Source organism: Poromitra crassiceps, assembly GCF_964638095.1.
Source record: "Poromitra crassiceps genome assembly, chromosome: 1".
NCBI classification, from domain to species: Eukaryota; Metazoa; Chordata; class Actinopteri; order Beryciformes; family Melamphaidae; genus Poromitra; species Poromitra crassiceps.
The window spans coordinates 67,044,115-67,057,594 of NC_139623.1; the positions used below are offsets into that span (position 1 = coordinate 67,044,115).

Genomic DNA, 13,480 nt, shown 5'->3' on the forward strand with positions numbered 1-13,480 from the left:
CAACACAATGGCCTGTCGGCCAGGACAGAAGACAGCAGAGGCTTGGATTCCAACACCAGTCTTTTATTTATACACCATATGTTGTTGCTGGTTTGCTGGTGATAGAGAAAGAAAATAACATAAGTCAATCCACAGTGATTCAACAAAAGTAACAATTAAATCCAAACAATCGAACCAATTACTAATGTAATCTGTGTTATTGTGTTTCATTTATTTTGTGCGTTTTATGTCTAGTAATTATTAATGCACTTTAATTTGTTATATTGATTATAATGTAGTTGTCGCTGCTACTGTTAATTGCACTATTATTTATTATTGGGTCGTAGTGGTTTATGTTAATGATTAATGTTGGTTCCGCCTGGTGTTCGTATCCCAGGGGAACGTTGTAGGTGTAGAACAACTCGCAGAGTTTCCTGTTGTGAACTGACATGTGAAAGCTGAGTTAGCCTGCTAGCCTGCTACTGCCCTTGCCGTTTGGCTATATGTGAAAATAAAAAGAAGTGAACCCAACAGTAACTGTAGCCCGATTAATTGAACCCACAGCCTGAAGAGACGGGGAGCACACGTCCAAAACTTAGGGTTACACTAATTATATAATATCCAAAATGAAGGAATAACTACAATTAAAGGAACTTAAGCAGTGCAACCAATAATCATAAATTACCAAAGCAAAGTCAAATAAAAAGAAAACTTACTAATCATTTACACAGCAAACAGTGAAGGTGAGGAATCCAGTGGAGGCCAGCCAGCTTGTGCTCCATGGTTTGCAGCAGAGGATTTGCCCACAGGTGATGTGACTGGCCTTATTAGCTCTTGGGCTCCGCCCATCCAGAGAGCAGTAAAGGGAAGTAGTGAGGAGGCAGTTGGAGGAATGGGAAATGAGGGGATTTTCTACACTAGCACCCAACTACTTCAGAGGCTACTTCACGTGAGTCAGTGACTCCCATAACCACAGGAGCAGGGCCAGCGACCACAATGTCAACACGCTTAGATTTAGGACATTAATGGGGAAAAGCACGTTGTTGTGCTATGGAACAGCCTACCAGCATCAATCAAATCAATCAGCTCGAAAACGCCATTTAATGGCAAAGCCAGAAAATGGCCGATGGCCAACCAGAGTAGGCCAGAGTAACGTAAGGGCTTTTCCACATTGTTGTTTCTTGTGTCATCACCGGTGTACATATTCTGTATTTGTAGTGTTTTATCATTTTATACCTGCTGAATTATGCTGCGTTTCATGTTTTGTGTTGCTTGCTGTATTGTCTTGTCCCCTAACATACAGGGACCACCATGTAAATAAGTGCTAGCACTTTCTCGTGTTTCTTAATCCCTTGGATGCTGTTTTTAATGATCCAAAATAAAATCATTCATTCATTCATTCATGGTTGAAAGCCTTCTGTACAATGCACTTATAGGCTTTTAGGTTGAGTAATGAGGCCGTCCTGTGGGGATGCGTAGACAAACCACAAGGAGGAAGTGATCACTTCTCTACCTCGCCTTGTGCTGCTGAAAAGCAGCACTCACACTGACTTGCCTCTTATATTCTCTGCAACAATGGTGGAACATTTCCAACATGAAATGATTAATTTCAGTGATTCTTATGCAATGCTTTTTTCTTTTCCATTTGCGTGTTTGTCCGTTTGTCTCAGCATGAGAGCGAAGAAGTGAAACTGCAGAACTTGTCGAAGTCAATTTCACGTATTACTGACATACAGCATGGAGTAGTCCTGTTTATTTTTATTTAATTTTTTATTTTTATTACGTTTTTTCTTTTTCTCTCTCTCTCCCATTTTCTCCCCAATTGTACTTGGCCAATTCCCCCTGCTGTGTTGGTCGTTGTTCCACCCCCTCTGCTGATGTGTAGACTAGCACATGCTTCCTCTGATACATGCAGCTGACAGCGAGGAGTTTCAGTGTAAGTGATGTGTAGACTAGTACATGCTTCCTCTGATACAGCTGACAGTGAGGAGTTTCAGTGTAAGTCCTCTGATACAGCTGACAGTGATGTGGTAGTAATGAGTAGGTGGCGATGCACATGTCTGAATCACTTTTTGTGTTGCCAGTAGATGGCGCTGCACGTGTCTGAATTTCACCAAATTCTGCAGTACACTCCGTCGGGTCCCCCTAAACACACGGTTCTGGTGATATGTGAAGGACAGTCATACAGACAGACAGACGGTTCTGCCTTTATTAGATTGTCATCCACATGTTTTTCATATTAAAGATTGAATGGTAATACTCAGTGGCGTGCCTGACCAAGTTGGTGCCCTAGGCAAGATTTTTGCTGGTGCCCCCCCCCCCCCCCTCCCCCAAAGAAAATATAATAAAAATTATATCACAGCTAATCCAGCACTGCAGTGCAGGCTCAGAATCGCCCTTCCCCAGTGGCGCTGGAAGTACTTTTAGGTAGGGGGTGCTGTAAGGAAGGGTCTCTCGGTGCTGCCCGCGAGGGCAGCGCCGAAGAAAATTTTACGTTTTTTGGACTTTCATCCATATTTAGAAGAATATTTAATTTTAAATTAACATTAGGATTATACTGTTGTGATGTCATTATTCAGTATCTTCTCCTTTTCTCACTCACTTTCATGTAAGCACCTGCTCTCCCTTTAGTCGTTTTACACTACAACAGACAGAAACACAGGCATAAACACTGAACTTATTATTATTATTATTATTATGGAAAACCAGATTATGATGAAAATCAAACACTTTTGAAGAGAGAGCGTATGAAATAAGATTAGAGCTGGGAAGCACAAACTGTTTTTTAATGCATCTTGTTGGTGGTATAAACACAAGACAGCCAAATCCAACAATTTCGAAAATCCATTTCTTGCCACCAGGGGGTGCTGCAGCACCCTCAGCACCCACCTTCCAGCTCCCTTCCCCCACTCTGGGAAAAAGCTCCGAGCAGGTAGAAGGGGGCGCGGCCACGCAGTGGGTGGGGTGGTATGGATTAGGGACCATGGTGAAAGTGCTGCAGCCTGGGCAGCCAGAAAGCCAGAATTAGAAAAATGATTTCACTATTATTTAAAGACTTAAGACGTTGTTCTTCTTATTTTTGTCTACTATTGTAAAATAATAGTAGGCCTATTATTATGAAAAAGTATTTGTAAAAAAAAAAAAAAAAAAAAAAAAAAAATTTACCCTCTCTGGCGCCCCTAACGGCTCAAGCGCCCTTAGCATTTGCCTAGTTCGCCTAATGGACGGCACGCCACTGGTAATACTTTATAATAACATTCAGTCATAAGGGATTTATAAGCCTTTACTTAATGATGAACTAACCATTTACGAAACATGAATATACATTTGTAGATGATTAATAAATACTATGTTAAAGGAGAATTTCGGTTTTTTACACCACGGTCCTCATTTCCAGTTTAGAATATGATGTTTTACTCACCGAAATAGTTTTTCGTCATTCGGATGCCCAGGGAAGATTTTGAGCTCCGAGTACACTCTTCAAACAGGCTAGAACCGCTAGAACGTGAGCCCACGGGGCATTCTGCACGGCAGTGCACGCGCTCTCTAAATGACACTTTTTCTGTCAGATCACGGTTCATTATGGTTGTAAATATAATTATCTAGCTAATAGCTACAAGCTAGGCTAACAACAACACCGGAGTCAGCGTTGATCTGCCCCGGTGGGGTTACAGTGCGTATCGTCCCCCTCTGTGAAACCACTTCTTCAGAGAAACCACAGAAGGGGGACGATACGCACTGTAACCCCACCGGGGCAGATCAACGCTGACTCCGGTGTTGTTGTTAGCCTAGCTTGTAGCTATTAGCTAGATAATTATATTTACAACCATAATGAACCGTGATCTGACAGAAAAAGTGTCATTTAGAGAGCGCGTGCACTGCCGTGCAGAATGCCCCGTGGGCTCACGTTCTAGCGGTTCTAGCCTGTCTGAAGAGTGTACTCGGAGCTCAAAATCTTCCCTGGGCATCCGAATGACGAAAAACTATTTCGGTGAGTAAAACATCATATTCTAAACTGGAAATGAGGACCGTGGTGTAAAAAAACGAAATTCTCCTTTAACATAGCAGAAATTTGTTGTAAGTCATCTATAAACCTTTAGTGAATGAAGTGTTCCTCACCTGTTATAAATGATGTGTAAATAATTTACAATTCATTTACAAGGCTTTCTGCATCCCATAATCTAAAGTGTAAACCATTCATCACACATAAATGTGTTACATACAGCTCTGTTTGTGAAAATTGAAGCCAAAGCAGAAGTGACTTGAACCTGCATTCTTTCGAATGGTCTGTAGGGGGCGACTCCACTGCCTCCAAAAAGAGGTCATTGTATGGAAGTAAATGGGAAAATGACCCTGCTTCTCACTTGATTTATGGCCTCAGTAAACACTTTTCTAGTGAGTTTATGGTCTCAATCACTAGTTTCAGACTATGTTGTAGTTGCAGACTATGTTTTGGGGTGTGATTGACAGGTCGCTTGTCCATTGATCACACAGCTCGCCGATCACGCACCAATAGCAGGCTCTGTGGGAAACCCGGTCTCATGTCAAGATTCAAGATGGCAATGGCCAAAAACCAATGGGTCGCCCCCTGCCATTTGAAAGAATGCAGGTTTAAAGTGCACTTCCTCATTGGCTTCAATTCTGACAGACAGAGCTACCCCCTTGTATGTAACACATTTATGTGTGATGAATGGTTTACACTTTAGATTAGGGGATGCAGAAAACCTTGTAAATGAATTGTAAATTATTTACACATCATTTACAACAGGTGAGGAACACGTCATTTACTAAAAGTGTATAGATTACTTAACACATTTGTGATATGTTAACATAGCACTTAGTCATAATACAAATGTATATTATTTTTTTGTAAATTATTAGTTCATTAACTAAAGGCTTATAAATGACTTACGACTGAACGTTATTATAAAGTGTTACCGATTGAATATAATAAACAAATCCAGGACGAAGTATGCTAAGTATTTGCCTCAGGCTGCATGTACCATGACATCACTCTCAAAGGACAGACTCCAGTCATGAAAAGCAGATGAGCAGGTTTTGAGCATTGAGCCAGCGAGTCCACGCGAGTCACAGCACTGCCTGACCAACAGACAGCGGCAGGGGAGGAAGCATATATGGAGAAGACTGCAAAAGCTGAGGGGGACAGAGAAACAGAAGTGATGTTTGTTCTCTTTTCCTGGCAGTGCAGTTAGGGAAGTGATTTGGAGGAGGGATGGCACTGAGACTAGGCGACGGGTGGGACGGAAGGAGAGAGAGGAGTCTGGAGGGAAGGAGGAGCAAGAAAGGGCTATGGTGGCCATCAAGTGCAAATCACAACAGCAAAAAGGAAAGCACAACAAAACAAAAAAAACTAATAGAAAAACACAACAAATCACAAAACAGTTTAAAAAGCTGAGTTGGGTATCTTTTCGGGTAGAAGTGAAAATTGTGTTTTCTGCTTTGTGGTTTCTGTTTTGCCGTTGTGATTTCCGATTTGTTGTCGTGGCCGGAAGGTCTGTCTGTCTGTCTGTCTGTCTGTCTGTCTGTCTGTCTGTCTGTCTGTCTGTCTGTCTGCCTGCCTGTCTGTCTGTCTGTCTGTCTGTCTGCCTGTCTGTCTGTCTGTCTGTCTGTCTGTCCGTTCATCCATCCGTTTGTCTGCAGGATATCTCAAAAAGTGATGCACAGATTGGCCACCAATATATGTATATATATATATATATATATATATATATATATATATATATATATATATATATATATATATTTATATATGTATGTACATACAGAAATATTGGTGGAGCCTATAGATTGATTCGCAATTTGTTGTTGTGTTTTCCTATTTGCCGTTGTGATTTGCACTTCACGGCCACCATATGTAGAGGGGAGGGAGAGAGAGGAAGAGCCAAAGGGAGGGGCTCCCAGAGGCTTGGCAGATGTGTTTTGTCTTCAGAAAGGACTGTGGTGTGTATACTGGGGACTGGAACCAACTCTTTCCCCCTTTAAATTCACTTGGCTTTTGCTGTGTTCATTTTGTGTGGAGCGGGTCTGAAACCTCCCTCTCGCCACCATGGATAACTTCCAGACTGTCCTGCGCTTCTTCATGAACCAGAAGGCCACCATCGGCTACAGCTTCATGGCACTTCTGACTATCGGCGGGGAGCGAGTCTTCTCCATGGTCTCCTTCCAGTGCCCCTGCAACCGCAGCCAGAACTTTGCCTACGGGATCACGTTCCTGCTGGGCCCGGCCGTGGTCCTGCTGGTTCTGGGTCTGTTCTTCAGCTCCAGGTTGTGGAGACTCTACACTGGCTGCTGCCTGGACCCGGCGAAGCTTTGCCCCCGGGGGAACTGCTTGAACTGCCTCAGGGTGTTTGGGAACATCCTCTCCAGCGCCTGTGTCGCCCCTATCATGTGGCTATGCGTGGCCTTGCTGAACGGGACCTTCTACGAGTGTGCCGTCAGCGGGCTCAACGAGAACTTGGTGGTGGATCTGTTCTGCAAAAACAAGACAGCCGACTGCCGGAGGGAGCTGGCCCAGGTGCCCTGCGACAGGTCCAAGCTGTCCAGCGATGAGCGTATGGAGCTGCTGCTGATGTTCAGGGCGCAGTCACAGGTGAGAGATGATCCACTGGATCTCAAGACTGACAGAAGGTGCAAAGGTCAATTAGGTTTCCTAATAGGGTTAAATATCGGCTGTCAGTTTCGTCCGCCTCTGATATGATGAATATGATGCAGTTTCATATTGTAAAACTGATGGATCCAGCACTTGTTGTCTATCTATGGAATACCCTTAACCTGAACTGATTCTAATGAGACGTTTGGTACATGAATATGCATTATTAGGCCATAATTACCGCATTCAAAAATCCAGCTCCGTTAGCTTTACACTTCCTGAAAGATTCAGCGCAATTGCACGTAAAGCTGTGGCCGAATCCAATTTCTGCTCGCTCACTCACTCACTCACTCACTCTCACTCACTCACTCACTCACTCACTCACTCTCACTCACTCTCTCACTCACTCACTCACTCACTCACTCTCTCACTCACTCACTCACTCACTCACTCACTCACTCTCTCACTCACTCACTCTCACTCACTCACACACTCTCACTCACTCACTCTCTCACTCACTCACTCACTCACTCTCTGACTCACTCACTCACTCACTCACTCACTCGCCCACTCACTCACTCACTCACTCACTCTCTCACTCACTCACTCACTCACTCACTCACTCTCTCACTCACTCACTCACTCACTCGCACACAGAGACTTTGCATTCTTATTATAGGATTCTCCTTCAGTCTGACCCTATAATAATACAATTGCTTAAACACATTTCCTGATAGACTACCTCACTTTCTCAAAACCCTAAACACAAATCTCAAAACTCACACACAAAATGCAAAATCCTACACTTGTCTTGCAAAAGCACACTTTGCCCTCAAAACAGTGTTAACTCTTCACTAAATGGTATTTTCTTTTCAAATGACAAACACATACATCATATGAGTAGACATTTCTAAGCACCCATTGAACACTGGTGTGCAGAATGGAAAACACTATAGTATGAATGGAAAACACTATATGAATGCTTTATCAGTAGAATTATGCCTTTGCATGTTCAGTGTTACACTTTCACCTGTTGGATGTAAAATATTACCATATAATGTGTTTACATAATACTCAAATAGAAAACACGAAATAATTTAACAACAAATATTATTTTATTTGTACCCAAAATGTGCAGTCTACTGTAAATCACAGCAAACAGGATGAAAACAGGATGAAATGAAAGAGATAACAGAAAATAGGCAATAAACAAAACAACTAGGCTGCATCCTGCCTTCGGTCCCTGGCTGGCCACATGACCTCATCCACGTCGCAGGCGATGTTCTCCCTGGCCAAGCAGCGGGGGAAGAATCGCCTACAATGGCGCATGAAGCCTTGACAGGCCTCAGCAGTGACATCGCCACATGCGTCCTCCATGGCTTGCAGCAGTGGGATCCGTGTCTGCGGATTCCTCTCGTACACCTTCCATCTCCAGGCAGAGAAAAACTCCTCAATTGGATTGAGGAAGGGAGAGTATGGAGGGAGATGCAGGACGAACATTTCAGGATGGCCCCTGAACCAGTCACGGACCAGAGCAGCCCGGTGGAAACTGACGTTGTCCCAGACAACAACAAACCTGATCACCTCTGTGTCATCCATCTGGTCTGGTTGAACAACGATGTTGTAGAGTGTGTCCAGGAATGCTATGAGAAGGGCAGTGTTGTAGGGGCCCAGGTTGGCATGGTGATAGAGGACGCCGTGGTGGTTGATGGCAGCACACATTGGTATGTTCCCTCTGCGCTAGCCAGGGACTTCAGTGATAGCACGCTGGCCGGTTACATTACTGCCCCGGCGCCTTTTTTTTTACAAGGTTGAATCCTGCTTCATCAATGAATATAAATTCATGCAGGTCTGTTTCTGCATCTAGGTCAAGAAATCTCTGAAACAGACATGACAATATTATACACCAAGAGTGGTCAATAAAGTATAGGCTATTGTGAAACATTGTAAAAAGGACAACGTGTCAGTGCTGATAGGACACAGTTGTGGAATGTATAGAACTTACTTGTACATATAGTCATGGCGAATCTCCTTGATTCGGTCAGTGTTCCTTTCAAAATGAACCCTGTACACCTGCTTCATCCTCATGGAATTGCGTTGGAGAATGCTGTCCAGTGTGGATAAACTCACTGTTGCTATATTTTGGAATAAGTGTTGATCTGCAATGATTGCATCTTGGATTTGTCGGAGGGTTATGACATTGTTCGCCAGCACCATATTGACTACTGCAATCTCCTGCTCATCTGTGAGGAGTCTTCCTCTCCCACCACGTTGTGGTAATCTTGCAGTTCTGCAAAAGATACAAATAGATAGAAATACAGCAAGGTCCTTGCAACACTAATTGAATACTGTATTGATATGCAGTACTACAGTAAGACGAGTAGGTTTCTTACCTATGCTCATTTCTGAAAGTCCCAATTATTGAGGCAACCGAGGAGCGACTCAAGTTGGGTTGGACCCTCTGGCCAGCCTCCCTCATGGGCAAACCATGGTTGACCACATGATCAATGACAGTGGCCCTAATCTGATCAGAGATTATGGTTCTTCTCCTTTCTGCTCCTTGTCCTCCTCCTCCTCGTCCTCGTCGTCTTCCTCCTTGTCCTCTTCCTCCTCCTTGTCCTCTTCCTCCTCCTTGTCCTCTTCCTCCTGGTCCTCGTCCTCTGCGTCCTCTTCCTGCTCCTCCTCCTCCTCCTCCTCCTCTTCTTACTCTCACTCCTCTGCCTTGCTGCTCACCTCTCTCTTCGATGTTGCCGCCATTCATTGTTCTCCAAACAAACCAGGAGGTCATCTGTGACCCTCTATAGCAAATTGCAGATTGCTAATTGCACAACAGCCTTTAGAGTTTAGAAATGTGATTGGCAGTGTGTTCTGTGTGAACACCAAGAGAGGGAATTCAGAAAGAGTGTGCAAGATATAGAGGATTGTGTGTAGTGTTGTGAAAAATGTGTGGTTTGGAATGGGAATCTGAGTCTGAAGCAGAAAATGTGCTTGGAGTTCAGCAGAATTGGTTTGGCAGTTGGTACATGAGTTTCAAGTTGTGCACATTGTGTCTGATGTTCCAATTAATGTATTTAAACAATTGTGAAAAACTGTAATAATAATAATAATAGTAATGTGATCCCTATAGGGCAGTGATACTCAACTTGCGGCCCACGGGCCACATGCCCGCGATGGAATTGCTATATATATATATTTTTTTTCTTTTACAGTGCACCTGAACGCAACATGCAAGATACCCGCTGAATAAGTGTCCAAATGTCATGTCATTCTGGCCAATACTCCACTTCTGTTATAACATTTCAGTCTCGAATATGGATTATCTTTCAATAATCTATGATTTAGCTGCTAAATTATCAAATAGGCCTACCGCCGTCTGCTCGCTACCCAGGCACTTATGTATGTACTTAACCTAACTAACTTAACCTAACTAACCATCCGGTGTGCACAACATTGTCAGACTAAACTCCGGCTGACACCCTAAAAACCTACAATCCGCTACAGATAAATGTATATTGTTTGTTTATTAACTGGCCCCTGGCCTTCTATCATTTCACGAAAGTGTCCCCCGGACAAAGCAAGTTGAGTATCCCTGCTATAGGGTTTCAGGGTGTTATGCGAGCATTATGTCTGTATCTGTCATGTCTGTGCTCCCCCTGCAGATCCTGGGCTGGTGTATCATCATCATAGCTGCCACCGTTGGCCTCCTTGGCACTTGCTACACAAACTGCCGCTCCAAGGTGAGCTACCTGCAGCTCACCTTCTGGAAGCGCTACATGGAGAAGGAGAGGGAGCGCTTCGACACTCTTTCCATGGATTATGCCACCAAGCTGGCAGAGAGGAACCTCCACAGCTTCTTTGAGAACAAGGACCCCGATCCCTTCCCTTTCCCCAACCACAAAGCATGGGAGCAGATCTCTGCGCTCTATAGCTTCTCCAGGAGTGAGCAATGCTACAGCACCCTACAGCGCTATGTGGAGAGGGCAGACAGGGACTTCACCCCGGAGAAGAGACCTGTCATGGACTTGGAGCATGGCATAGAGATGAGCTAGAGCAGTGGTTCTGTCATGGACTTGGAGCATGGCATAGAGATGAGCTAGAGCAGTGGTTCTCAAGCTTTTTCAGCCGCGAACCCCCAAAAAACCTCAGGCTGGGATTCGTGACGCCCCGTCCCGCCGCTACCCAACCCAACTTTATTGCAGTAGTTGGCTAGCTACTGTACAAATCACCTGTCACTGTGCTACGGTGTGCACTGGAGGAAATGACGTCCCAGTGCACATGCATTCACGCACTGATTTCACTCACTGAAATCTGTTTTATACAGTTTATATATAGTTTAGAGTTTATATAGCTTTATATATAACACATTACATCATTGGTATGGGAGAGTTAATCAGAATCAGAATAACTTTATTGATCCCCAAGGGGAAATTGAGTCATGCTACAGTTGCTCGCACTCAGATATAAGTACAGTATAAGAGGCATAGGAATGTACCATAAACAATAAAATAGAAGTTACGTAGCCTATGTACAGTAAAGTGTCACAAAATATGTGCCTTCTCGAACAATCATTCTCAAATGGTATTTAGTAAAGTGAAATATCTGATCGGTACATACTATTTCCTTATATACCACAGTGAGATTATAGTAGTAATAATAATAATAACAACGATTAAGGTGCATCCAGTTAGTAAAGTGAACAGTAACAATGTGGGTTTTTGATTATTGGACAAATCATCATTGGGAAAAAAAAATATATGTATATATATATATATATATATATATATATATATGTAAGGGATAATGTATATTGAGGCGGTGATTACGGGGGAAATAATGACCGACAGGTGGATTGAGCCCGACGCGTAGCGGAGGGCTTAATCGTTCACCTGAAGGTCATTATTTCCCAGTAATCACCGCCTCAATATACATTATCCCGCTTAGAACACGGCCTACAACTAAATCATTCAATAATCTGACAAAAATAATTATTCAAATAGATTTTTTAATAGCGTTTTCAACGACAAAGCGGTTTCATTCGTAATTGGCATACAAGACACCACAGCTGCAACTGGTTGGCCTAATTAGTAGTGGCTTGCTGACAAAAGGCTCTTATCAACTGATTAATCCAGGTGTGGCAGAGCAGCGGTCGGTTGTCGAGAAATAATGACCGGTGAATATTGTTGATTGACCAATCAGAATCGAGTATTCAAGAGAGCCGTGTTCTAAATATATATATATATATATATATATATATATTATTATGATTTTTTTTGACAAAATAATCTCGGGGGGTCTCGACCCCCATCTTGAGAACCACTGAGCTAGAGGAGCACACAATCTTCTCAGGCATTTTACTGGTGGACAATATGAAGACAATCAAGGAAGACTCAGTGATGAGACTGTTGCACACTCCTCCTCGATGTTATATTACTGCACTATAGGCCTATTGTGTGTATGTCAGTTTGACTCCCCAGGCCTCTCCAGCAACAAAGCCACCCTTTCAGTATGTTATTGTGAAGAATGGGACTGAGCAATGGCAAAAATGCAACTATCTAACTATCTCTAAGCACATGATGTGAATAAAGGGTGTTGCCACTATTTTATATACACAAGTTCCCTACTACCTCTCTGTAACACTGCATGTGTTTGAGGGCTTCCATATGACTGGCATTGCTTGTTCATCTGAAAACTGACAGAGTATGAAATGCAAAAAGTAAACTTCAGCGTTGCATCAAGTGTCCTCTTGTGTCTTTTGTGGATAATAAAAGTGGGAATTTCTCACCAATATGATCTCTAATAACTTAAGCTGTGCAACATGCATTGTTGCACAGCTGCCTGCCTATACTGTAGGTAGGCCTATAGTCTATCCTGCCTATACTGTAGGTCAGGGGTGGGCAATTATTTTTCATGGGGGGCCACATGAGAAACCCAGATTGTTGCCGGGGGCCGAACAAATATTGTCATGCCGTAACCCATGGATGGGTAACTTTGATGATATAGAGGGCCAGAAAAAATTTCCTCGCTACCAGGTTTTGCTGAGGGCCGAACGGCGCCAGTGTGAAAAATTTGGTGCATTTGAAGCCAGGTTTAAGGAATAACTCATTTTAAATTAACAGTTGTGATGTCATTATTCAGTCTTAACCACCAATATTTGATCCTTTTCTCACTCACTCCTATGTCACCACCTGCTCTCAGGGCTTGAAATTAACTTTTTTGACCACCTGCCAATATGGCTGCTAGATTTTAAAGTTACCAGCCAATTAGAATTTCCACTAGCTGAAATGTTTTTCTTGAAATAAATCAGAATATGAGTTAATTTAAGCATAAGTATCAGTAAGTGTCCCGGGATGATCAAAGCCTGTGTTGAGGGTTACACGAACAAAAATGCAGTCTTGAAGCTAAATAAATCCAAAACCAATGAGTTATTTGAGTTATTTAAATTTCTACTTCAATGTAGACTTTTAGTCATACAGATTATTGAAAGATATTCCATATTCCAGACTGAAATGCTATAATGGAAGTGTAGTAGTAGTGAGTATTGGCCAGAATATGACATGAACATTTGGACACTTATTCAGCGGGTATCTTGCATGTTGCGTTCAGGTGCACTGTGTGTGTAAAAAAGAAAAAAAGAAAAGGAAAAATTGCAATTCCATCGCGGGCCAAACCGGTGGCGCCTGTGGGCCGCATCCGGGCCGTATTTTGCCCATGTGCTGTAGGTAGACCAGGGCCCCGTTCCAATACCCATACTTGTACTTCTTTCTTGTAGTATGTACTGCCGCTGCCCTCACAAAGTATGGATTGTAGTGTGCAGCATGCATGCAAAATGCATACTATTGGGACACACTACATCTGTCGTCACGTGAGCTTCCTGAACTCTGACCTCTTGCT

The 13,480-nt window shown here is 43.1% G+C and overlaps 1 protein-coding gene across 1 annotated transcript; it reads left to right on the top strand.

The window, feature by feature from the left end:
• The first annotated feature begins 5,973 nt into the window (after positions 1-5,973).
• Positions 5,974-11,287, top strand: LOC310785142 (calcium homeostasis modulator protein 5-like). Its single transcript, XM_083646133.1, has 2 exons — positions 5,974-6,589; positions 10,249-11,287. Exons 1-2 carry the CDS (start codon positions 6,047-6,049, stop codon positions 10,636-10,638), a joined length of 933 nt encoding a protein of 310 aa, XP_083502259.1. The 5' UTR covers positions 5,974-6,046; the 3' UTR covers positions 10,639-11,287.
• Positions 11,288-13,480: the final 2,193 nt, after the last annotated feature.

Excerpts from the sequence above, each read along its gene's own strand:
- LOC310785142 (XM_083646133.1), top strand. The coding sequence starts at position 6,047 with ATGGATAACTTCCAGACTGTCCTGCGCTTCTTCATGAACCAGAAGGCC. Across the intron at positions 6,590-10,248 it reads TGTTCAGGGCGCAGTCACAG|ATCCTGGGCTGGTGTATCAT; the intron begins GTGAGAGATGAT and ends CTCCCCCTGCAG.